The sequence below is a fragment of the Copidosoma floridanum genome, unplaced genomic scaffold (assembly GCF_036245765.1).
Source record: "Copidosoma floridanum isolate Cflo_tuat_1 unplaced genomic scaffold, Cflo_Japanese_pri ptg000006l, whole genome shotgun sequence".
NCBI lineage: Eukaryota > Metazoa > Arthropoda > Insecta > Hymenoptera > Encyrtidae > Copidosoma > Copidosoma floridanum.
This window is the reverse complement of record NW_028321883.1, coordinates 5011734-5039621: the sequence shown is the minus strand read 5'-3', so window position 1 is coordinate 5039621 and position 27888 is coordinate 5011734. Positions and strand designations below refer to the sequence as shown.

The window sequence follows — 27888 nt, the reverse complement described above, 5'->3', positions numbered from 1 at the left end:
ATATGCTTTAGATATATCTTTTACTGCTGGAGCTGCAGAAAACCTTTAAGTCAGATGTCTTTGAGTCTCTTTATGCTGCTCCGTACTATAGTAATAAAAATTTATAATGCTAAATTTTTTCACTGCCCACTCGAATAGCGATGTTGGTGTAAGCATGGCTTTTGTCCAATCAACTTGAAGGCTAGCCCGATATGCTTCTTGATTAAAGATGGCTCCAACGCCATCACAAGTGCCCTTACTGTGTGCAGAAGCATCAAAATGTCATTAAGCTTTTATACAAAAATCTTTTTCATGGTTGACACGATTACTCATCTGATACTTATTTTTGTAATACTGCTTTGCTCCACTAACATACATAATTTTATTGAGCTGTGGGAGAAACTTTTTTATTTTAGGAATTATCTGTTGCTGCATTATACATACTGCAGTGGCATCATGTTTAAGACATTCTGATAGTAGAATGAAACTTTTATGAGTGATAGTCTTTTTTTTTTTATAATAAATAACAACTGGATGAACGGTGCACTGAGCATTATTGTAGTGAAACCCCTATGATGCATCTTGTGCAACGTACGCATAGTTCTCCGAAAAGTCTGTGTGAATTGCTACCTCGCCTTCCTTTAAGTTATTCTTTAAATCAAATATATATTTAGACTGCTCTTTAGAAATAAAGTAATATGGTAATAAAATTTTTGATTTAGTAGATAATTCATAAACAAAATCATCGACTGATGACACTCTTTTTTAAGAGTGCAGTGGTCAGTTAATTGCCAAGTAAAAAAAATAATATCTAATATTCCTTTTTTTTCGAAAATATCTGAAATAAACGTGAAAAACTTCTCAATATCTGGACAAGATGCCGCAGGATTATCACACAAAACAATTTTGAAAGAGTCTGTGAATGAAGATATAGAACTAGTGCAGTCCCGAGTCAATCGAGGTTATTGAGCTGCATCTATCATTGACTTAGAATTTTGATGCAGTACACAAACGCATACACTATGAGTACCGCTGGCGCCAGCTACCACACCATTTCGGCCATAGTTCTACAAATTTACTAAGACCAACTGCGATTGTAGGGTTTTGATCTTTAAACTGAGTATGAAGGACCTTACTATCAGACAACAACAATCTCTTCTGCATTTCCATTTTAGTATTATTGATTGTAACTGAGACAGCATTATTTTTACTAGGCATAACTCGGCTATTTATTTCACTCTTATAAAAATTTGTAATTTTTTTAACTGTATCATCGGGTAATATTTTTCCAACTTTCATCTGAGGAGAGGCTACATTACCATCAAGTTTTCGCAGCTCTCTTGCTTTTAAAACGCTTCTCAGAGACGTACCAAATTTTTCTGCTGTCTGACGAACACTCCAGATACTTGGAGCTACAGTTAAAATCGTTACACGTAGAGGATTGTTCATTGGTAGACATAAAAACTTGTCTTTCAAACTTTGTAACGTTTGTTCTAGTGCGGTTTCTTTTGATGGACGATTTTTTTTGATTCGTGAGAGTCTCATCATCTGAATTTTCGGATGTTGAAGAAAGGAAGTCGTCTATCGTAGTATGTATGCTGTGTACTTCTTCAGATTTATTTTATAGTTGTTGATTCTTATAATGTAATTTTCTACAACTTTGACAGATTTTAGCATGCAGAGGTATATTCGGAAATACTTCATGCATACTTTTAGAAAAATTTCTTAAATCTCTGCCTACATGTCCTTCAATATTATAAGGATTTATACATCTGTCAGTATGGACTGCATCTTGAGTTTTGGACATGATTCTGACTCTATACTGCTTTATATATCAAGAAGAGTGTGGAGGAGAAAAATAATGTTGGAACTCATAAAACTCACTTTTGATTTGCATGTGAATAATTAAATTTGATTCAAATTTCACAGAGCTGCAACGGAAAAATTTCTCAGGTTATTATATTAATAAAAAAATTGACTACTACTGTAATTATAAACATTTCAGTATTAGTTGTCTCTAATAACAAAGATTAAATGGCATGTATGCAACAAAAATACCTAAAGATTATTCATTTTTTTATAAGTTATTAAACTGTTCCAATCAGTGTCTTTTTTAGTCTGCGTTGATTCTGATTTCTGTTTAATAATACGCCATACTTATTAAATAAATTTACCGCAATATTCGGACTTTAACACGTATTTGATGAAAAGCTGTACAATAAACACAATGCGTGTGAGCGTTTGATTATCAACTTTTGTTTGTATAGCAAGCTTGTTTCACACCAGCGTGGTATTAACTTAAGTATATGGTTGGTACTTAAAAAACTTTTTTTATAAAGTACATAATATAAGAAAGTTTGAATTAGTACTATTTAATACAAATAATCCTTTAGTTTGGTCCTATTTTTTTTTAAATAATTGAATAGTCCTTATAAGATACGTGTTGAGTAAATACTTTAGACTGTATTGAGCAAGCAGTAGTACTTTTATTGAATTAAGGTACAGTACCTTGATTTCAAAAATCATACATAAAATAAAGTCCACAATGTCCCTTATCTTAGTACAATCATTAAAGGTCACACCAGCAAAAAAAACGATTATGACAGTTAATACAGCTTAGACATAACTTTTATTATCTAACAGACCTATGGTTTTAATAAATTGAGGTTATTTAACGTAATGATTTAAAAAAAAGATTTTTTTACTTATCTTATACATTTTGAATTTTTGACATCTCATGTTGTATTTGTCACTAGCAACGTTCTAAAACCTGAGTGTTTCACGAACTTGCCTGGTTTTCTGATTGTCAATTTCTTTCTATATAAGACCAATATCAAAGATTTCATAAAGCAAATTTTTTTTTAATAATTCATAAACTTTTTTCTCAGAAACAGCAACTTTATAAAACAATTAGTGAGACATTTCTTTCTTAGAATTTCACGCAGAATATCGTGGTATTCTTTTTTTTTAATTCGTTCACTTTTTAGAAGTTGGCAGCCATATTGGATCCACCATTTTAAATTTTTAAAAACGCCAGGTCACTTTTTATAGCGTATTAGTAGACCAAAAGTTTAAGCCCAAAAATAATTTAGGTCTCGATGATTTCTGGTCATTTTGGTGGCCCCGTTGATGTGGGAATGTCCGATATATATACATATATATTTAATTTAAAATGGTGGATCCAATATGGCCGCCAACTTCTCAAAAGTTAAGAAAAATTTTTGTTTTACTTTTATGCCATAGTCCGGGCGTACTGCTGAACAATTCTCTGTACTTATTACTCAAATATTCCAAAACATTATCTTCATCAATTGTATGTACACTTTCATTTTTATTATAATCGAGTTTCAAAGGCTATTAATAAAAAGTCGTTAGACATTGTACTATCGTTATCGTCGTCTGTTTCTTGTGCTGACTTACTGTTGTTACCATTCGTATCCGCTTTCTCTTTAATCTTACTCGTCTTACTTATAAGCGCTTCTTCTGATTTCTTTTCCCTTTTTGCAACTGCCGCCTTTCTGTAAATTTTTTTGATCATGTTTTATTATTTCTCTCAATTTTTTTCGTGACGCTTCAATTTTAGTAGTCTCATCACACTTTACCCTATATTTTTTGAGTTCTTCAATTAATTCTGCTTTATTAAAATCTTGAATCCAACTTTTTTTCTTATTTTTAACCATTTATACACTTATTAATCGCATAATACCACTTCCATCTCACTACTTTTAACATTTCATCCTCGTCGTCATAATTGTGATGTATTTGAGCATTAACTAAATGTATGCAATAGGTTTATTATGTGCTGATTTATTAAAGTAATAGTAATTTAAGAAATACACATGTAGCACTAGTCATCGTTACGAAGCGTCTTACTTCTGAGCTGGCTCGTTGCGTACTGACTCATCCTAAAGCGTGCCAGCTATTATAGTTTCAGTAATTGCCGATAATATAAATATGTTTTATAATTACGTCCCAATTTTAACTCATTGAATATGAGATCAAGCCCCCCCCACTATTACTTACCGCACCCCCCTCACTGCTTCCTACGAGATTTTTTTTGTGTTTCAATGCACTTCTTTTGTATGCGTGGAATTTTTTTAATAAATTGACTGTATTATATGACCTTAAGCCCCACTTCTTCATTCAAAAGATATTAGTACATACTTTTTCAAAAAAAAGTTGCTTTTTGAAATTAACTATCATTATGTTTGAAAAAATTTCTTTTACAATTCAAAATTTGTTAATCTATTTTTTCACACTGCCCAGGAAGTAAATAGATGGACTTTATATATACTAATAATGCACATAAAAGTACATGATAATTAATCTCTAACATCTATGTTAGAATATGAGTAAATTTATATTTAATATGTAACTAGTAATAGCTATTATGTATGTGACATAAATACTATGAGTATAAGATGATATGTATGTGTACTCTGTACAGCGATACAGGGCAGGAAGACAGAACATGGCCGTTGCTGCGCACGCACGCTCTCGTAGAGTCTCTTGGTACAATGAGAGAGAAGATATTATAATTCTAATCAATCTTTATTTCTGTTGTTAAACATATTAATTTGAGTGTTAATTAGTGTAAAATTAATAATCCACTACCTTGTAGTATATTCATTTAACATGGTAGCCGAGTGCGTGGTTAGTATTGTTCCTCTTTTATTTTTACGTAATGCTCTAGTGGCTCGTGGTAATAAACTACTACGAGTTCAAGTAAAAGTATCAATTCAAATTATAAAATTCACTTATGAAATTCAAAGATAGTTTTAATCTTACACTCATTACGAATTCCAGAAAAAGTTTTATGAAAATAACAAGAAAAGTAATTATAGTAAAGAAAATTCTAGAAGATTCCATCTATGAAATAGAAACCAAAATGGTGAAAAGAGTAAAAATTTCTCTATAATGGAAAAGATTTTGAGTGTTGGAAAAGGAGAATCACGATGATTTTAAAACTGAAATCAGTCGGGAGTGTTCGGGGCGACTCTTGAAAGATGTGAAAACGTGCTCGAAGCACGACAGATATTTTATGCATAATAGCTTATATTTTAATTTCGAAAAAAGTGCTGTAGCAACATTATTTGGACCAGCTTGAAAGAGAATCAATAATAATTACATCAATTAAATTAAATGCTTAAGACAAAATAATGTTTCACTGTTGTATTGCGCTGTATTTGTAATCGCTGCTGTAGCTGTTATTTCACTCGATAAATTATTGTCTACCTCATACTTGTTTACATTTTATCCCGGCACCTATGCTTATCCTTCCAGTCGATGGTGGCGCTAGCGCTGATGCTACCAAGGCGAATATGAAGCACTACGTGCAGTTATACTTGAACCTATATGCCAAGTGTCAACACTGTTGACGGTCGATGTGTACAAGTGTGCACGTATACACATGCATGCGCACACTTTCTCTCTCTCTCTTCCTCTACTAAACTGTAATGGAACCTACGATAGTATTTTTCTGCTTGGCGATTTCAATATAGACTGGTTTTCTACTCTTTCGACTAGAAACACCTTAGCTGACTCACTTCAAGCTACTAATCTTAAGCGCCTACCCTTTAATCAGACTCATCATGTTGGTAATCCGTTCTCAACAATTGACCACTTTTGTCTTAATTATGATTCAAATTTGACGTTTTATTCGCAGCACTTTGTGCCCAGTATATCACTACATGAGATTCTGCTTGTTTGTTTTAAATACGATAACCCACAATCTACACCATCAACGATTATGCGTCGCAGTTTTAAAAATTTTGATTTAGTTTGTCTTCAGCGTGATTTCGTATCTCTTGATTGGAAAGCTACTTTTGATTGCCCTAAAATCGATTTCTTTATCTTTATGATAATCATGCCCCTTTACACAATTATCCCGTTCGCTCGGGGCGTCCTACGCCCTGGATGACGGCTGACTTACGCGGACTTTGAAAATCGAGAAATGCTGCTTGTTGTACTTCTACGCGTACTAGGAAAGATAGCGATAGGAAAATCCGTAATCGTCTCCGTAACCGTGCTAAGCTTGCCATACGCAACGCTATTTCTTGCTACCACCGACAACAATTTTCGAACTGCAGGTCACCCCGGAATTTTTGGAACTGTGTCAATAGGGCTGGCTTGTCGAAAGATGTCATTTATTGCGATACTCTACCAACTGACCTCGATTCACTGAATACATTTTTCATGGGCAATTCAAGTGTTGTGCCACTGACTACTCGGACCCCTTCTATTGAAATCCATAATGACGATAGACTATTGTTTAGGGCAGTCGAGGCATATGATATCGTTAATGCTATAAGAAAGGGGAGCTTAAATGCAACTTGGCCTAAAGGGGAGCTCAAATGCAACTACCCCTACGCTTTTTACGTGGTTGTATTCTCTACGCTGTCCCTATACAGATGTATATCTTTGATGCATCACTTCAAAGTGGAATTTTTTCAGCATTATGGAAGCAGTCTAATGTACGCCCTATTCCCAAGGTCAGGAACCCTAAAAGAGTAAAAGATGTTAGACCTATCAGTTTGTTGAGTGCTACTTTTAAGGTTCTCGAAACTGTTGTACATGCACAAATTTTAGAATATGTAACGCGACTAAAAATACTTGATCCACTGCAATCAGGATATAGAAAGTTTCATAGCATTCAATCAGCAGTTATCAAGCTGGTTGATGATATTAGGGTTGCTATTGATGAGCAGCAGGTTACGCTCCTGGTATCTATTGATTTTTTACGAGCTTTCGACGTTGTTAACATCAAACATCTTTATAATATGATCTGTGTATACATCTTCATGGTTCGATTGATAAATTGACAAGTTTTGTGCGTAGGATTAATGAGGATTTACGTAATATTTTATTATGGGCTCTCTCTAATGGGCTACTTATCAATAAGGAAAAAATATGTGCCTTATGAGTGGGCTCACGTAATTTTATGAGTAGACTCCTAAAAACCCATGTACCTGACGTTTTGCTTGATGTTTTCATAGTTCAAACTTCTGATACACTAAAAATACTAGGCATTGTGCTTGATTCTACATTGAGTTTTCGAGTGCAGTGCTGTAGTACATCAAATAAATGTTCTTCTGCGCTATATCGCTTTCGTAAATGCGGATCGTCACTTCCTCGAGATTGTAAGCTTACCTTGGTCAAATCGCTTATATTGCCATACTTTGATTACTGTGCTGGTTTGTTTTTTTCACTCTCTAAGGAGTTTAAAACAAAACTTTCCAGGAGTATGAATGCGGCTATCCGCTTCGTAACAGGGACACGCAAGCACGAGCACATCACATCTGATTACAAAAAATTGAATATGCTTTCTTATTTCCTTCGGGTTGAATATCTTACGCTTTTATTCCTTGCTTCAATCTTGCGCAGTAGTCATTCACAGTATCCATCGTGCAAATTCAGACCTCATGATATGCCTGGCACAAAACGGGCATCTCCCCTAGACCTGCTTATCTCTCCTGCCGCCCTTAAGTTTCTCCATGATTTTTTCTTCGTTGGTAGCGCTAGTGTGTGGAATGGTTTGCCAGTTGCTATACGTAAATTATACCAGCGTCCGTGTTTCAAGAAAAAACTTTATGAATACTACCAGCTTGTGTTCGACAATTCGCGTTAATTGTTAATTGTAACACAATCTTATCGGATTGTACTATTTATTTAATTACGCTTACCATTACTATTGTTATTGATTTTATTTCTTGTTTACTACATTTTTATTAATTCTATTATTTTTATTTTTTTTTTCTTTATTATTTTTTTTTAATAATGTAATAATTGCGATAGTATTCTAGGGCGCTAAAATTCAGTAGCCTCTTTGAAATGTTTTATATGTATATATAGCTTAAGCTGTACAGGACCACTGAGCTCGTCTCTGAGTCCTTAGTCTGTTGAATAAATAAATCTAATCTAATCTAATCTCTCTCTCTCTCTCTCTCTCTTTCTCTCTCTCTCTCATTGTTAGGCTGATGCCATAGTATTAGCTCAGTCGTTTTTTTTTTTTTTTTAAATATATACACTATGTCTCGGTGTTGTAGGACCTTGAGTCTATTGTCAACTAAATAAATTTAACTCAACTCAACTCAACTCTCTCTCTCTCTCTCTCTCTCTCTCTCTCTGTATCATCCTGCACCTGCAGTCAGCTGCTTCTGCTATGCACTGAAATACATAGAAACGCCGTACTCCCTACTCTCCCCACTTTCCACTTGGCCAGCAGCTGTGCACAGCGTGTGCAGCGCGTGCAGTTCAAATGGCAGGGGTTTTGTAAAGATATCTGCTAGTTGTTCCTTGGATGGAATCCATTTAACAATTATTTTTCCTCTGGATACACATTCCTTAACGTAGTGAGCCTTTATCTCGGTCATGTGTCTCAGTCTTTTTCCACCATCTATCTTAGCACTTGCTCCGGCAACTTTGTTGTCACACCATAGATCCGCGGGCAATAAAGTGTAAGACAATATAATACTTATAGAGTGCTCTAGTCCAATCAATTCTTGACTTGCGTCGCACATTGCCACATATTCTGCTTCGCAGGTTGAAATAGCAACATAATTCTGCTTTCTTGTTTTCCAAGCAACTGTATCCCCATACAGCCTTAGGAGATATCCGCCTGTTGTTATTGAGCCTTTACAGTCTGCCAAACTCGCATCTGAATAGGCTTCTAATCCATCTTTATGGCCTCTGTAAGTTAATCCTAGGGTCCTTGTGTGTTGTAAATATCGAAATACCCGTTTGACCATTTTCCAATCATCTTCAGTTGGGCCGATTTGATGTCTACTCAGTACATTCACCGAGTATGAAATGTCTGGTCTAATTGTGTTGGCTAAATACAGCAGGCTACCGACTGCTTCTCTGTACGGCACATTTTCTCTCGTTAACGTTGTGCTTAACTCTCCAGCATCTTCAGACTCTTCTCTATCTTTTCTTTGCCGATTCAAAACTTGATTTGTCACCATTGGTGTTCTTTGGGGTTTTGACTCGTTGAATCCAAATTTCTCTAACATTTTATCTATTTATGGTGTTTGTGTTAGTGAAATTGTGTGAAGTTTTCTATCTCTTTCCACTTTGATGCCTAGAAATGTGCCAACCTCGCCAAGATCTGACATCTCAAACTCAGATTGCAGACCAGTCTTAATTTCATTCATTTTGACTACACAATTGCTGGCTATCATCACATCATCTACGTATAGGATCAGGACTAGAAAGTTATCGGCTTCTCTCCATGTTTATAGACAGGGCTCGCTCGTATGTGACCGTAGTCCTAATTTAGATGCAGTCTCGCAAAACCGCTCATTCCATCTTTTTGGGCTGATCTTAAGTCCATAAACGGCTTTTTCCAATTTACAAACCTGAGCTTTCTTGAAACTGTCACCATCAAGCAGGCCTTCAGGAATCTCCATTTATATCTCTTCTTTGATAGATCCATTTTAGAAAGCTGTCTTGACATCAAATTGGCAAGTCTCCAGATTGTATCTATTTATTGTTGATATTACTGATCTTACCAGGGTCAGCCCAGACACCGGGGCATAGGTTTCTTGCAGATCGTACTTGTTCCTATCTTTGAAGCCACGAATCACCAACCTCGCTTTGAAATTCGTGTTTCCATCTTTATCTATTTTTCTCTTCAAAACCCACCTAGAGTCGATGATGTTGGGCTTGCCACCTTCAGCATTCACAGTTGGTCTTTCTACAAGTTTCCACACTTGGTTTTTCCGCATTGATACCAGTTCTTCATCAATTGCTCTGAGCCATTTATCGTGATCCGGACATGCGACAGCTTCTTTGTAGTTTGCGGGATCTTTGTTCAGTCCAGTAATCAGGGCATGTGACATTTCATCTTCGACTTCTGCGATCAAACAGTCAACATCGCCTTTCGATTGAAGCAGTTTATTCAACTTGTTTGTGTCGATGGCTCCTGCAAAACTCGTATCATTTATTCTAGTGAGTTGCTTAGGGCTTTCTTGACCAAGATCTCCAACTTTCTTGGGCCGACCGCGCTTTCTCTTGACTACTGGTTCTCCCTCCGTTTCCAACGACTCTTTAGGGCTAGTCTTATCAAACTTAACGAACCATTCATCTTGTTTAATATCTGTCTTGTGGTTTCCCCAGTTTGCTATTTTGTCCTTTCCCCAGATATCTCTGAACACCAGTCTCTCTTGGAATTTTACGTCTCGACTCCCATAAAGTTTTCCATCTTCAGGTCTTAAGAAACAATAGCCAGTGGGGGTATAACCAACCAGCACGACTCGTATACCTTGTGGACCGAATTTGGTTCCAGTGTTCTTTTGTATCTTGATAAAAGCGACGCAGCCAAATCGTCTGATTTGGGTTACGTCTATATTCAGATTGGGCGCAAACTTTCCTAAAGGGGCTATCAAATCGTTAGACCGGCGAGGTGTCCGATTGTAGGCATATACTGCACTGTCCAGGGCTAAGTCCCACATGTTCTCCCTGAGCCCGGAGTCGTACATGTAGGCTCGCACCTTGTTTTGCAAGGTACGATTAATCCGTTCTGAGACTCCATTGTGCTGAGGGGTGTCTGGACAGGCCAACTGAAGTTCTGCTACCAACCTCTGGAGAACTTCTACCGTTTGGCCTCCTGTAAACTCCGTGCCTTGATCGGTTTGAAGATAACATATCTTTGCATCAAAACTCAACAGGTTTCGTGCGCTTGTCACGAAATTGTCCAAACAACGTCCTGCTTCACATTTTTTCTTCACTGGGTATGCATAGTCAATCTTGAGTAGTCATCCGTGTAGACGATTATAAATTTATATCCTTTAGAATAAGTAGCTGGGCTGATCGGTCCCATTGTATCAGTATGAACTATCTCAAGTGGTTTGTTTGCCCTATCTCTTTTAGTACTGAAAGGCAATCTCTTAATTTTAGCAACTTGGCACACCTCGCATGTTGTAATGAAGCTGTCGAAGACGGCCTTTTGCAAATCTTTGTTTTCCGGATATTTTCTTTGTAGCGCCTTGAGATATTCTGCTAAGGCATGTCCGAATCTTACATGCCAGAGCATGGCTCTGTTATTTCTTTCAAATGTTCTGTACTTTTCTGTAAACGGGCTTTGAGCTTCTGGAATCTCACCAATCATAAGGTCATCACAATTATTGATTTTTTTATCTTTTACTGTTTTCTTAAACTCACTTTGATGAGAGCTGTGCGAACCAGCTCTTCCCGATTCATTATTTGAGATTCCAGGGCAGCTCCTATCATTAGTGCTGACTTGCTGAACCTTTTCAGTCTTTGCTTTTAGGTGATTTTCTACCATTAAGCAGTCTATAATTTCTTTGCACTTCTCATTATTACTTGTGCTCTGGCCATCTTGCAGTAGTTCTACTATCCAGTAAGGGCTCTTGTAGACACCAGAAATTATAGTCTCATTAGAACGCAGATCAAATATATCTAGCTTTGTGTTATCAAGGTATATACTCATGCCCCTTTCAGCAAAACGGTGAAGCGACAACAAGTTTCCAGCGAGTGCCTTAGCGCATACAACTTTATCTAGGACTATCTTGTTTTTGTTATTTTTACCCGAAACGCACCCTTCTTCCTCCGCTCACAAGTCCGTGGAGGAATCTGTTCGCGCATTTAATCAATTTATTTTTACATTCATTAAAATTTTTAAAATAGAATTTAGAATTAGCAAAATGTTCTGTGGCGCCTGAATCTGCTACGAACTAAATTTTCTTGCAACCGTTATCTCGTGCTTCCTCCGTGCCCGTAGAGAGCAAAGTTTCGGGGTCAACAGCAAACAAACCACTGCATGCATTAGACCTAGGTATTTCTACATTATTTTTACCTTCTTCGCCTTGTTTCTTGTTATCGACCCTGGCTTTTTTGTTGTTATGATTTGTATGCTGTTTTTCAGGTTTCCGTTTATTACTATCTTTAAAATTGTTCTTATTGTTACCACCACCAGTGTTGCGTTTAAAATCCCAATCGTTACTTTTGTTAGAATTACCTCCGCACCTCCCTATGTGCTCTCGCAGGTTCTGCACGAACCGTTGGCAGGTGTAGCACTGCCTGAGGTTCTGCCCTTTTTTCGGGCAGTCCCTTGAATAGTGCCCGTTATCATTGCACTCGTAGCATAGAGTGCTGGCGGTGGCCGCGTTAGCAGCAGTTACGTTGGTGGCTGGTCGTGAGCCTGCCCCACTTCGGCTTGGCCCAGCACCGGTGCCGGTCCCACCTCGACTCGGTCCAGCGTTCGCCCCACCTCGGCTTACTCCAGCACCCGTTGTTGGACGTGGAAGTGACCCTTCTGACTCCTGTTCCAGGATATATTGTATTAAGTACTTAAAAGATAAGCCATCCTCGCTTTCAAACAGCCTGTTGAAATCGTCTATTTTTACGTCCGGTACTCCATCGATAATTGCATGATAGAAACTATCTCTTTTCTCATCTTCGGGGAAACTGTTAGTTTTACTAATTAATTCAAAATCTCTTACCAGTCCATCACAAAATTCACAAAATTTAGTAGCACTTTGCTTTTTGGGGTCAAATCTAACGGAATGTATTTTGTTACGTATTTGATATGCGCTCATTTTTATGTCACCCCTTTTCATATCTTTAATTTTTTGTATCATTGTTGATGGATCAGTAATGTGATATACTTTGTTTTGGTAATCTAGGGACAACCTACCTAGTATTACGTTTAGGGCCTGTTCTTTATCTTCTTCCATTTTTTCTTGAGTAATATTCATAGCGGCTTCCAGTTTTGAATCAATTGTGTGAAGCAATTTTTTACTTTTTAGTTCTGACTGCAATTGTTTTAAGAATAATTCTAGTTTTGTTGCATTAGTGAGGGAATAATTAAAACACCCTAGGCTGTCTTTATTAATGACTTCTATCTTTAGACTATCATTAGGTGCAGCGCGTTCAAACGTTAGCCAATTATCAATGGAGTCGGAGTTTAGATTAATTAGTCGCTTACATAATATAGGTCCTGGAGTAGATGTAGTAAATTTATTTACCTCTTGTATTCGACTCCTAGCCAGTTCTCGCTCAAGAGCCTCCATCTTTCTTTGTTGTGTGGCTAGACGCTGCTCAAACTCAGCTCGAATCGTCTCTTGAGCCCTCATATTTTCATCTCTTTTCTTTTCCAGGGCCTTCTTATCTTGTGAGGCAACAACCTCAAACCTCATCGACATCCAGGAGCTCTGCTGATGCCTCTCTTGTTCTATCAGCTTCCTGATCTCCTCGATATCTTCCTTTGAGGCTTCTGTAATTTCATTTCGTGAGTATATAATTTCTTTAGGTTTGATATTTTTAACGGTTCTTTTCATTAGTTCTTTCTTAAGTTCATGATTCGCATGCGCCATTTCTTTGTGTAAACTATCTAGCTCTTTTTTTAGGTTATCTTTCCTGTTTTGCAGGTATTTAAATTGGCTATCAATCGAATCTATATTTTTGCTTTTCAAATCTTTAACCTTGTCAGGAGTTAAAGTATCAGTAAAATTCTTTCTTCTATCTCTCAAATCTTTATTCTTATCTTTAGATGAGGTATCACTCAAATTTATTTTTCTATCTTTAGGGCCTTTATTCTTATGTTTAGATGAGGTCTCAATCAAATTTATTTTTCTATCTTTCAAGTCTTTATTCTTATCTTTAGATGAGGTATCAATTAAGTTTATTTTTCTATCTTGAGGGCCTTTCCTTTGGATACGCTGTTTATGGACGAGTTGAATTTGCCCAGCACATGTTTCTATCAAGTTAAATAGGTCTAACATATCTTGATTGTGATGTGCATCTCCTCCCATGTATGCAACAGTTTCATTATTTACGGAAAATATGGCCTGGTTGTTTTTACGAGTTACGACCACCTCGTCTAGTTCCCCTAGATCGTCTTCAATCTTTTTATATGCATCATTTAGCATATTGATGACATTTTGACCTAAAGTTAACGGGGAATCAATAGGTAAAAGTATTTTATATTATGTTAACGTGCGCGTTAGGCTTTGAGTTTTCTTGTGGAAGTGATACGGAGATCGAGCGTGAGCAAATGCGAGGGAAAATGGCGCTAGCATCATGTGTGACATGCATAGAGAGAGAGAGGACTAAAATGTCCGATTAACAGCATTTACTACGACCGATGTAGGGCTGACGTCCGCGCCTCGAGGTGATTCGGCTGCTGAACCTCCATCTTGACACTGCTCTGCTGCCTCCTGAGGCTGTCCCGCTGCCGCTTCGGTGGTAGTTGAGTGAGAGGATGGCCAGGCTCTTCCGTCTCACAGTGCTCGCTACCCGACACAGAGCTCCCGGTTGCTTCTGCCATTACGTTTTTACGTAAAAAGGATAAGAGGAAAGCACACAGGGAACGCGCGATAAGCTCAAGCGCGGAGCGGAAAGAAAAAGAAAGAAAGAAAAACAAGACGTGATCGAACAAATTCCACACTCACACTACCATTTAGGGCCCAGAACCCCCCAGCAGTATGGGTTTGAGCAGGTGACTTGGCGAATAAAATACACTCGAAATGTAGAATTAAACTTGGACACGTTTATTTACACTATCTTAAGGTTTAACTATCTTAACACTTTACTATCTTAAATACAGTAGTTAAACGAACAGAAAAGGTAGGATAAACTGTAAAGGAAATGCGAAGACAGAGTATGCGTGTGTTAACAGACTGGCTGACTGCACGAGAGTGAACAAAACCGTAGTTACTTGACGCTGAAGTGCAGCGTCACTGCGTCTCGTCTTCTTGCTGTTGCGCATGTGTAATAATTCAGTTACGAGCGCCAACAATACATCTAACAATAAAAAAATAATAACAGTTTTTAATGTCTAGATTTGAGACAAGTAATAAGACTTATTATTCACAACTGTCTGTTACAAGTTGTTATTAAAACTTTTAAATACTTATTATTAGTTATTATTTTTTTTTGTTCTCGAGATCGAGCGGTACAACCGTGCCCATACAGATTATTATTTTTTATTACTTTTTATTATTTTTTTCTATCTTATATGAAATATAAAACAATAAAAATATAACCTATTATTAACAATTATTAATAGCTATTGGTTTTTCCAAAGTCTTATAAGTCAAGTATTAAATAGTAATTATTAATCATAAAAGTCGTTTCTAGTTGCTACTTTTTTCGATGTTTCTATAATGTCATTCATGACGAAAAAAAAATTGTAATAAAGAATGATAAAAAATAATAACTAATAATAATACTTATTAAACTTTGTTATAGTCTCAAATCTGGACTTTATAAAATATTACTATTAGTTTTTTTTTTTTTTTTTGTTACTTAATAACAAAAAAAATTTCCGCTTGGGAACATATTTATTTTTGAAAAAATCGCTTGTTAAAATTTGTCATTTTAACCCGTTACCTTATGGAACCCGAAATTCAATAGACTACTGTACCGCAATAAAAAGCTGTGGGCCCACACATTGAATAGGTACATGTACTTGAAAGTATAAAGAATCTATTATTTAAAAAAAAGAATAGGATCAACACGTTAAATTGTGAGAAAACAGTGAGAAAAACGTCGAACGTGTGAATTGTTTTTTTCAGGAATTGAAAGTGCACATGCGCTGTACATACATAAACATACAAGCATAAAGATTTAAGTCGAACACAAGTATAGGTATATAATAGCAGAAGAAAGCAAGAGAGTACGGTATTGTCAGTTTTATTGTGGCAGGGCCGTCATCTTTCCCTCAGGAAAACTAACAATTTTTCTAAATATCTATTTCCTGGTCATTTTTCCTCGTATCAATTATATTTCGTTGACACACTTATATCATAAATATAACTTTGAAAAAAAAGTACGAATAATCATTTGCATAATAAATACCCCACAGGGGCCCCTCAGTAGATACGACACCAAACACTCAAGCCTCCTTAACTGAACAATTATAAACAATATACTATGGCACAATACAATATAAGTAATATTGAGGCTGGCCAGTACAAGGCTGTATACTTTCATTGAATCTTCTGATAGTTTCAAAACAACTTCCTAAAAAAGTAAGAAATACCCTCAAAAATAGCATATCGTTAAACTGTACCCTTTGTCACATGTTTAATTTATAAAATTTGCAATTTTACATGTAACCTTATGGAAAAATCACTTAAAATTGCATATGTACGATCTATATAAATCTCTCAATTTTGGTTTGTATGAAAGATTACTATTAGATAAACCTGTTTCATTTTCAAATAGATCTATGATTTTTTTTAAAAATTGAAAAGCGTCCCTGGATGAAAACGACTTTTAACTCTGGCTTTCACCATTGAAATTTTTCACACCACTAGGGACCGTTTATTACTGCATTTTAACTGTGTACGAGTATCTATTTGTACTCGAGGCTTTTCTAAGTCAATCACGACGAAATCACAGATACTCATATGTGCATACTTATGTACCCAACGTTCATTATTCGCGTACAAAAAAAACCTCATCTTTCATCCACAATACTCACCTTTCAATGCCTAACAACATTTGTTTATTAGCAGGGCCAAATCGTCTTGGCTACCAAAAATTATTGTATCGAACTTACATATACTTCGACTGTGTTTGTAACCTGTACAAAAAAGAACAAGTAACAAAGGCTGAGGTCCGAGGTCCAGCATTGTGTTTAATAATAAACTCGTTACTATTAAGGAAATGTAATTATTTTTTAAAAGCACTGGGTTTATTAGGTTTGAAGAAAATATCATACGGTTCTTTATCGTAACCGTAAAAGTACAGACACTTAGCCAGGCAATATGCCAGTCATGTAAGATATAAGGACAAACTTTTAGCCATACTTTTAGCCATACATCCAGCCGTAAATGCAGCCATACATTGATCCATACACTGAGCCATACATTGAGCCATACTTTGAGCCATACTTCGACGGTCCAGCACTGCTTGAAGGCATTTTTGATGGTCAAGAGCTTGGAGTTATCTTTAATGATTGAAAGCTGCTAAGAGGTACTATCAAAAGTCAAGAACTACTCGGAGATATTTTCGATCTGAGCCATACTTTGAGTCATACTTTTAGTCTTACTTTAAGTTACATCTAGTGCACTACATTCAGCCTCACATCGTGCTTTATTTGAAGCTGTACCTTTAGCCATACTTATAACCTTACTTTTATAGCCATATTTCAAGCCATACTTTTACCTACCTATTATGCCATATTTTAAGCCATACATTTAGTTATACTTTTAGCCATACATTAAGCTACACTTTTAGCAAGACATTGTAACATTCTTTGAGCCATACGTTTAGCCATACTGTAAGCCATACATTGAGCCATACTTTTAGCCATACTTTGAGCCATACTTATAACCTTACTTTCATAGCCATATTTTAAGCCATATTTTAAGCCGTACTTTTACCTACCTATCATTCCGTATTTCGAGCCATACATTGAGCTTCATTTTTAGACATACATTGAGCTTCATTTTTAGACATACATTGAGCTTCATTTTTAGACATACATTAAGCTATACTTTTAGTTAGACATTGGGCCATACTTTGAACCATACTTTTAGCCAGACATCATGCCATAGTTTAAGCCATGCTTTGAGCCATACTGTTAGCAATACATCAAGACATACATCGAGCCATACTTTTAGCCATATTTTGAGCCAAACCTTGAGCCATACTTTAAGTCATACTTTAAGCCATACTTTGAGCCATACAATTACTTTTGCCAGCTTAGCACGATTATCAATGATGGGTTGAGATTTGGATGGATAATGATGGACGGAGTGGTTCTTAAACATTGACCAAAACCTTAAATGGTTCTCGACCATTAAGAGTACTTTCGCGCGGTTCTAGACCATTAAGAGTACCTTTGAGCGGATCTCGATCCTCAAAAATACCTCAGAGGGGTTCTCAATCATCAAAAATGCCTATGAGCAGTTTGCGACGGTTAGGAATACCTCTTACCTCTGCTCTTAACTGTTGAAAATATCTTGGAATAGTGTTCATAGGTCATTTTAAGGCCTCCGAGTGGTTCTTATACATCAAAAATACCTCAAAGCACTTTTCAATTCTCAGAGTTACCTCTGAATGGATCGACGTCAAGATATTCAAAGGTATCTTCAACAGTTAAGAGCAGAGGTAAGAGGTATTCCTAACGGTCGCAAACTGCTCGTAGGCATTTTTGATGATTGAGAACCCCTCTGAGGTATTTTTGAGGATCGAGATCCGCTCAAAGGTACTCTTAATGGTCTAGAACCCTTTATGATCACTTCTCTGTTAATCGAACGAGCTATGTTTATTGGCTGTGCTGCGTTGCCTGTCAAAGTAACCTTTGCAGAATCGGCGACTTAAATAATTGTTTACTCAAAACCTGTTCATCTTCGAGACTTACGCCTGTGAAAACTTTTGTTCAGAAGATCATAGTCTACAACATATATTAACTTCATCCAATTCAACCGGGACCTAAAATCCTATATGATTGGTGCGCGGTCCCTCAAGTTCATGAGGTGGCGAGCCTCCACTTATATTGTTTCACATTACTTTGAGAAAATTTATATGAATATTATCATCTGTTTTATTAATACCTTAATAGGTTGCATTATCGATGCTGTATGCCGAATACAGCATGTCGATCCAGTGGTATTTCCTTTATTATTTCCAGTAGGAGATTTAGAATGGAGTACATACGATGGCCAAAAATTGTTAACAAAAAAAAAATTTTACGTTGTTTTAATGTTCCTTATATTAAACTTTTTATTGACCAAATGGTAAAATTTTATGTTCCATAGTGTATGCTAGAAGATTAATGCAACAATTTTTTTGCATGCACATATTACGATAGAAAACAATAAGATAGTTTTTTTTCGCAATTACCAAAAAATTGGAAGAATTGAATGTTATCAAAGATTGATAAATCACATGATTTCTAGTGCCTTAAATAACTCTAAAAATTTTGAAAACAATAAAGTTGGAAATATTTTTATTTTACCTTTAACATACATCGGTGGTACGAGTTATATGCAGAAACACTATCAAAATGCGATGGCAATAATTTGAAAGTTTGGACGACCTGATTTTTTTATCACCGTAAGATTGAACCCTGAATGAAAACAAATAGAGCAAATTTTAAAAAACTTTCCTATAGGTACGACTCCGAATGATATACATAATATAACTATTAGATTATTTTATACAAAATTGAAATTAATTTTAGACGATATAACTAAACACAATATTTTCGGAAAAGTTATTCCTTACGTTTATACCATTGAATTTTAAAAAAGAGGATTACCTTATTCTCATATTATTGTAACATTGCAACTTAACGATAAATTATTTACTACTACAGACTTGGATAAATTTATTTCAGCGGAAATTTTACTTGGTTCACAAATACAAAAATTGGTTATTAAACACACGCTTCACGGACCTCATGATAAAGATAGTCCATATCATACCGGTCATCAAAAAATTTGTACAAAAATAGTAATGAAAAAATTTTAGTTGATAATTCAATAGTAGTACCATCCAATATTATGCTTATTAACGAAATAAAATTGCCACATAAATGTTGAGTATTGTGCATCTATTTAAAGTATAAAGTATATTTATGATTATGTTCATGAATACGGAGATAGTGCTTAACATGAAATAACGAAAATAGATACGAGTGATAGAAAATACGATGTAGAAATTTTTGATCAAATATCAGATTATGTAGATGGCCACTATTTTAGCCCCATGGAAGCATGGTGATTGCGAAAGTCGTTTGAAATTGTACAGGGATGGAAAACTGATAAATTTTTAAAAAAAATTTATAGAGATGGTACAAATAGCTGCCTATACAAAGTTATTCTAACAACTCATAACGAACTTAACAAAATATAAAGGTAGTGATTGCACTGATAAAAATATGATCAAATCTTTCTATAGAAAATCTGAATAATAGACATGAAGGATTACAGCTACATATTCTTAATTTTAAAGTAGATTCTGTTGTTATGTTAATAGGAAACTTGATTATATTTGGTAGATTGTGCAATGGCACTAGACAACGTTTAACAAAATTATTTTAATATAATTGAAAAGCAGAAATAATAACTAGTCAAAAATTTGGTAATAAAGTTTTCATTTCAAGAATCACGGTTAATACCGGTGATAATTCGTTTTTACTGTTTATTATATACAGAAAACAGTTAAGAATAGTTCTAGCTTTATCCATGACAATTAATAAATCACAAGGTCAAAATTTTTATAAATTAGGATTTTTCTACAAAAGACTTTTGTTTTCTCATGGTTTACTATACGTTTTGGTATCAAGATCAAAAAGTCCTGAGAATACATTTAAACAAAGTGATTTGGAGAACCAAGCAAACATTTAAAAAATTGTATGGCAAGAAATATTTGACGATTAACAATTTCATTACTTGTTTGTCAAAGTTTATTCCTTATAATTTTTATTTTTCTCTAAGAAACTAAGTTTTTTTAATATGTAGAATACATTTTAAAAATTACAACTTTAACAAGTGACAAAAAAAAAAAAACTAAAATATTAAGAGACTGTATTTTTAAACTCTTACATTAAAAAAAAAGAAATGCTCAGATTACAAAAATTTTCATGCATAATTTAACTTTGACATTCATCTTGAAAATTTTGAATTTTGATTAAAAATTAATTCTACGAAATTGCAAGACAGCCTTTAATTTCATACTAGTAATTCTATAATGACAAAAATCGTCGTATTTTTTTAATGGCCGATTTCATAACTATAAAAATTTTATACTTTCATTTTTTGTGCCAAATACTAAATCGCTACTATGTTATGATAATGTTATATATTGATTATGAATCTTTTAATTCATACGATTGTTTAGATATGTACATTTTTCTTTCACAAAAGAAGCCTTTATAATAAAATTTCTATCTCTGAATTCTTTAATTCTGAATATTAGTTGTATTTATCATATTATAAAATATTGTGATACAAAGCTATATGTTGTAAGTATATTAAAATATTAGAACCATTATTAATAAAAGTAAGCAAACTGAGAAACAACTAATTATTTATCGAACAAGTCCATTATTTTGTGAATATTAACTTTAAATTATCTGTTGTTATTAAATTTTCAAGTTTTAAATATTCTTGGGGGTTTGGCACGTAAACCATGCAGGGGGCAAAACTCTACTAGTAACTTGTATAGATATATACGTATATGTATATATTTGTATACGGCACTTTTCTGTAGTTACGTAAAAAGCCAATCAGCCCTGTAAACCACGGAGATACAGAGCTGCAGAGAATTAAATCAAACAACGACAAACTCAATTTATCTATAATCAAATAATTTCGTTTCACACAATATTTTTTACCTCAGCATCATTTTCATTTTGCACGAAAATACCATTTTTAGTTATGCATATTGATAAGGCAACGTATAATGGACCATGTGAAAATAATGGTCTTTTTAAATAGAGTTCTACCATATCAAAAGTTTAATCTTGTTATTTATTTATGGTCACTGCAAAAGCTAAAACCAAGAAAAATTACTTTCTGTATAGAATAAATCGTAATGAAGGTGCATCTTTAGTCTTTCAAGTAATTTTTGATAAAAAAACTATTTGTCTAATATTTTCTTAGCAAATTTTATTTTGGCCTCAATATAGAATTTTATCAACTTGGTTATTCTTACCCTTGCACCATTTAATAAACCATCTGATGTACTCAAATTTTTATTAACATAACAACTGCTCTAATTTTTAAATTATGTTCATGAGATGGTAAACCTCCACTAATATTATTGCGAGTAATTAAATTCTTCAACATCTCCTATCTTGTACGGGATTGCCAAGGTAACTCGATTTTTCAGTTAAAACTAAGATTTGTAGAAAAATTGTCGTACTCGACCAGGATTTGAACCTGGAACTCTTTTCTTGCCGGAAAAGTGCATTACCAATTTTTCCATTCAGGTCTCGGTGACTTCTCTTTTCATTTGCCACATTTTATACTTTCAGCGATTTTTCAGTCGACGCCTGCTCATATGGTATATAAAAATATTGGAAATTAATCTAATTTTATCGATGGGTAAGTATAAATGTGAGTAATTGAATTTATCGACATTTGTCATCTGGAACAAAATTGCCAAAGCAACTCGTTTTTTTTCAGTGAAAACTACAATTTGTAGAAAAATTGTTATACTTAGTAATTAAAAAAAGTGCCACCTCAATCAAAATTTAGACCACCTCAATAGCGAAATTGGTAACGCACTTTCCCGGCAAGAAAAGAGTTCCAGGTTGAAACCCTGGTCAAAGTGGTACTTCTTTTTAATTGCTACGTACAACAATTTTTCTACAAAACGTAGTTTTCACTGAAAAAAACGAGTTGCCTTGTCAATTTTGTCGCAGATGACAAATGTCGATAAATTCAATTACTCACATTTATACTTACCCATCGATAAAATTAGATTAATTTCCAATATTTTTATATACCATATGAGCAGGCGTCGACTGAAAAATCGACGAAAGTATATAATGTGGCAAATGAGAAGAGAAGTCACCGAGACCTCAATGGCAAAATTGGTAATGCACTTTTGCGGCAAGAAAAGAATTCCAGGTTTAAATCCTGGTCGAGATGGCATTTTTTTTCAATTGCTACGTATGACAATTTTTCTACAAATCGGAGTTTTAACTGAAAAAATCAAGTTACCTTGGCAATCTTGTACTAGATGGGAAATGTTGAAGACTTCAATTACTCACATTAAAACTTACCCATCGATAAAATCAGATTTATTTCTAACATTTTTATACTCCACTAATATTATCTAGAATTTTCATCGGAAAGTTAATATAGATACTAACTTTAGATTGGTCAACTCCGTTAAATGTTGCCTTATCAATACTGTAATACGTCTTCATTTCACCTTTCATCTTATTTAAAGAATTAATGAGAAATACTAGTTCCCCTTATTTTCTTTCCCGATTTTTTTCCCCCCTCCCCCTCAGTCCTCCTTTACCACACCTTAATTTGTTCTTACACCTGCTCGCCTCTCCCCCCTCATTCTCTTTTCACGCTTTTTTCGAGTAAGTGAAACATTTTTTTTCAAAAACGAAATTTTCTCTGAGTTATCAGTTTTTTGTACATAATCAATATTTGCAGGTGTAAATAAATTAATCGATTTACGACACTTGTCCTCTACTTCAATAATTTGGGTTATGTGCAAAAGAGCAAAGTTTTTTTGATAAAAAATGGAATGTTATGTTAATTGGTTTTATATTTATCCAATTATTTTCACCAAAAATATTTCTTGAAAGTAAGAACCATGCAAAAAATTGTTTTAATTAATAAGACAACATGATGGTAGTAGCTTCTTTAAATATATTGTAAATTTAAATGTCATATTCCATCAATTCTATTGCTACAGTGGTATCTTTTAATGTTTTATAAATGATTCTATTATATGTTCTTTAATCTTCTAATGATGTCAATATCTCTTACCCTATTTAATAATAATGTTAACCAGAAGCGTCCACAACTTATGGAGAAACAATATTTTATCTTCCAATGGCAGTGTTTAGTGAAATTTATTAATATGATGTAATTTCTAAAATAAATTCAAGTTTTCTGGGGGGTTGGCGTGCTGAACGTGCAGGGGGCACAGCTCACTTATAGCAGCACAATTAAGCGTGGGGTTTGAATCGCTACAAATGTTTGATGGTTTTTAACAAACTACCATAATCATTATATCTATGTACAGGAGTTTTCTTTTTTTTTCTAAAACAATGTATCCTTTTCTTGATTCTAAGTGAATAATTAATGACCTAATTAAACATTATATTTATTTCTCAATAACAAATCATACAATTCATGAATGTATCATTAGTGTATTCTTCATTATGACGTTCCTGGTATTTTCTATATTTTGTTACAGTGATGTGTACATTCTTCAAAAAAAAAATTTTATATAATTTGTTTGTGAGTTTTCAAATGTTTTCCATTATTAGACACAAAAAAGTATAATTTACTGCTGAGTAAATTTATATTTTTAAGAAAATATTTAAACGTTTTCAAATGTCAAAAATTGTTACAGTTGAATTTCTTTCTATAAAATTTAAAATTTATTTCTCTACGGAAATATTATATCGTTTTAAATTTCATACGGATTTAGCGCTTGAAAACTACGTGACGATAATTGGTTATTCAAAAGTCATGTGCAAAAAATGTACTCAATTTATTCACTACAATAAATGAATCAATGCAATAGTTCTTCGAATAGTTTTCGTAAAATTAAATATCAAAATCTTAATAATTGAACACGTGGTCACATGCGATTTATCACTTAATTTACTACGAATCTGTAAGTAAGTGATAAATCTATATTAAGCAAACATATGACGATGCTTTATTTTTAACTTTTCTAGTTTTATAAAAATACAACACTGATACTTTTAAACATTCAAATAATACACTAGAAGTACGTAATTCTTCACAACTTCTATAAATGTGCTGCATGAGAAATATTAAGTTTCGTTTAGGTGTGCTATTAACATATAACAATTTTTACGTTTACTTGGCAAAAAATACTCAACGTGCCTAAACGCAATGGAGACATATTTAATAAAAAGACAGAAAAATTATGGTGTCTGTTAAGGGGTGCCAAAAAATAATTTAGGTTGTGAGAAAATTTGGAGGACTGTTGAGGGTTTGATCAAAGTTTGATTTAGTTACAATAACGAAGTAACAGAATGAATTTTTTTGAATACTATAAGGGCTGCGCAAGAGCTAAAAGGGTATTTCGAGTGTTGAAGGGGAGAAGCATTATGTGGAGCCTCACTTACACTACTTTATATTATAGTAAAATCCAAAATATACGCGCGTGCGCGCATATGTATATTTATGTATTTTTTCGTAGCTAAATACGTTAAAAGTACTTAGTTTGTAACAGTTTTTTGCATATTCTGTGTTTAAGTGTTGATTTGATAAAATTTTTTGATAAAATTGACAAACTAAGCTAACGAAACGTTCTACATATTTTATTAAAAACATACATTTTTTTATAGTATGCATTCTAGTTCTCCAAAAATTTGGCAGAAAATTCAGCAAAACAACTCATTGTCCACATTTAAAAGCGTGAATGACACATTGTCAAACCGCTTATAAGCTTATATTTATTCTAATAAAATATTTGAGTTAAATAATAATTTAACTTGTGGCACTAATTCACACAAACAAGAAAAAAATATTGTGTCTAAAATGTCTTATATTCTTTTAACATCTTATTTAGATTTAAAAAATCACTTTATTATATAAAGAGGTGAAAGCTGCTAGTGTACTACAAAGAATATACCTAAACATTCGATGACATGTTTATTATATTAAAGTGATTTCCGTAATACCATTGCCATGTTTTCAAAGGTCTATTTCTTGTACTTATATCCTATCAACTACTTATATTGACTGACCATTAAACTAATTGTTTAGTCCCATTTATAATCAAACTATCGCAAAAAAGTTTTTCATAATGATGTGTTTGTTACAGAGTATCCAAATGGCTAAGGGCAATGCCACCATTATATTTAAAACACAATCTGCTGCTACAGTTTTTCACAATAGATATCAAAGGAGATTGTTAGATATGTCAACGATGAAAGTTCAACTACTGCCACAGACATCTGCTAAGTCATGTCAATGAGTGAAAATGGACCAGTACCTTGTGAAAAATGTGTGAGTGTGTGTGTTTGTGTGTGTGTCCGCGTGCGTGCGCGTATGTGTGTACATATATACATGTATAGAACTGTTTGGATGTATTTGTAAATATTTTTCAAAGTATAAGTCCTTAATATGTGTATAAAGCATCGATATCTTTTTCGTTGAAGAAAATGAGCTTAGATGTCGTGTATGATAAAAACTAATTTTAATTGAACTATTGTAAAAAAAGCGATGCATGTGCTGTTGTTTATGTGCATTATGATTGAATTTTCTTATGAAAATAAACTTTTATTGTGTATTGTAAATATTTATTTTTTTAATTTATTATTACATTAAGTAAAAAAAATAAAATTGAATGAAGTAACAATATTTTTGTGTATTGACATTTTTTGTTAAAATAACTCCTGTGTACCACATCTGTATAAAAACATAGCTTAGTGCCTTGACTATGTTACATTTTTTTACTTTATCATTAAGCTGTGTCCTTTGTACACAAATTTTTAATTTAAAAGCTTATTTTTGTACTAAGTAAACTGTAAGAATTTTTTTGTATATGGTTCATATATCAAAGAAATAAAACTAACATGGATAAAGTGGTTAGATGATACAGTTCAAGTGCTATAAAATACTGAACTGAAGTGATTTAAGTTACATTCAGTGTTATGATAGAAGGCTAAAATTTAATGACTTATAACTTACAAACCAGAAGGTATTCACTGAGCTTCAATATCGAAGTTTGTTTCAAAAGTATTTGGAATACATTTTAATCTGTGCACCAAAACATTTGACCATCCTCTATTAAATACCATTATAAACTGAAATTTTTCGGCACCTCCCTCGGTGTAACAGTTTTTGTCTAGATGTCATGGTTGGCACACAGCGTACATTTATGTACAGAGTATTTTTTGCGATCGGAAAATTTCTTTGTTGCTCAAAGTGACCTAACAATTTGAATAGCGAATTTGCATTTAGTTTTGCTTAAAAATACTTGCGAGAAAACGGTTCAAACAATGCAAAAAGCATATGGAGATAACTGTATGGGTCAAACATGTCTTACATGGGTCATTCTTTTACAAACTGGACACATTTTTTGTTTGGCTGATACTTTTTTTAGGGGTTCTTTATCGAAAAAAAACAAAAATACATATGTAGCAAAATACACAGTAACAAAGGTGGTTGAAAGATTGAGATTTTCGTGATTTTTGCCTTGGAGCCTCATTTTAGAAAATTCACAACTCCAGTTTTTTTTAAGCTAGAAAAAACTTTCTTTTCTCATTTTAAAGATGAAAGCGTGAATTTTAAGGAAAAAAAATATTTCAAAAAGAACTTATAAAAATTTCATGTTATATCTAATAAAAATGTTAAAATCAATTTTTAACCATAGCTCCCAAACTTTAACAATCTCTTAATACAACCATCGTATTTTACATTGAATTTTCTACTAAAAATATACATTTTATCCATGAAGAAGGTATGTTTACTGGTAGAGGTACATTTATTTATATATCGTGGCACTTCGTATCAGGTACCTCTGCATGCCTCTTTTTCCAACCCAACATCGTTTGACACTGTTAAATAAATAATCATTCAGTTATCAGTCTATTTTTTCAAATAAGTACAAATCGTTATCGGTAAACAGAACTTTATTATTAATTGAACAAAATAATAATATGTTAGCTGATGAAAAAAGAATATCTTACAATTTTAATGAAATGTTTCTTAAAAATGCTATACATCAGTAGTTAATAATATTTGATAACATAGTATATATCCATATAATTATAGAGAATAAATTAAACCACAATCATTAACGCTACAAAATATGTAAAGTAAGTAAAAGTACTTGTAAAGCACTAGAATTTTGAAGTGTCGATTAATTTAAACAAGGATTTATTGTTTCACTATGGGTTTCTAATTTGAATTTGGCGGATTTTGGTCACCAATAAACTTCAGATTGTGACACGAGCTTAAGATAGACTGGTTGCCGTATCGCCCACCACTGCCAGTAAATCGCGTACATAATAAGGATCATGTCCGGCAGTTGATGAAAACTTTTGGAACTCTTGGGATTTGTTGTCTCGTCTCGACTTACGTGTCTCAATCTATACATTACGAAACTATCTTTGGAGTGAGCAGATAGGTCATGTGTAAGATAGGTAAGGAAAATGTAATAGTTCAATTGTTAACACACAACGTAGATAACAAAGCGCCACAAAAAAAATTTGTGGTACTTTGTAAGAGATACGTGTCATCCTATGGGTTT

The 27888-nt window shown here is 33.8% G+C and overlaps 1 protein-coding gene across 2 annotated transcripts in view; it reads left to right on the top strand.

Annotated features, from left to right (window-relative positions):
* LOC106642159 (uncharacterized) overlaps nucleotides 1–25863 on the top strand; it is a 378658-nt gene extending 352795 nt beyond the window's left edge. For both annotated transcript variants that reach the window (XM_089598430.1, XM_089598429.1), the window contains one exon: nucleotides 25456–25863. In XM_089598430.1, coding sequence (XP_089454556.1) covers nucleotides 25456–25608 — 153 coding nt within the window. In that variant the 3' untranslated portion in view covers nucleotides 25609–25863. The remainder of the gene's footprint in view (nucleotides 1–25455) is intronic.
* The last annotated feature ends 2025 nt before the right edge of the window (nucleotides 25864–27888 follow it).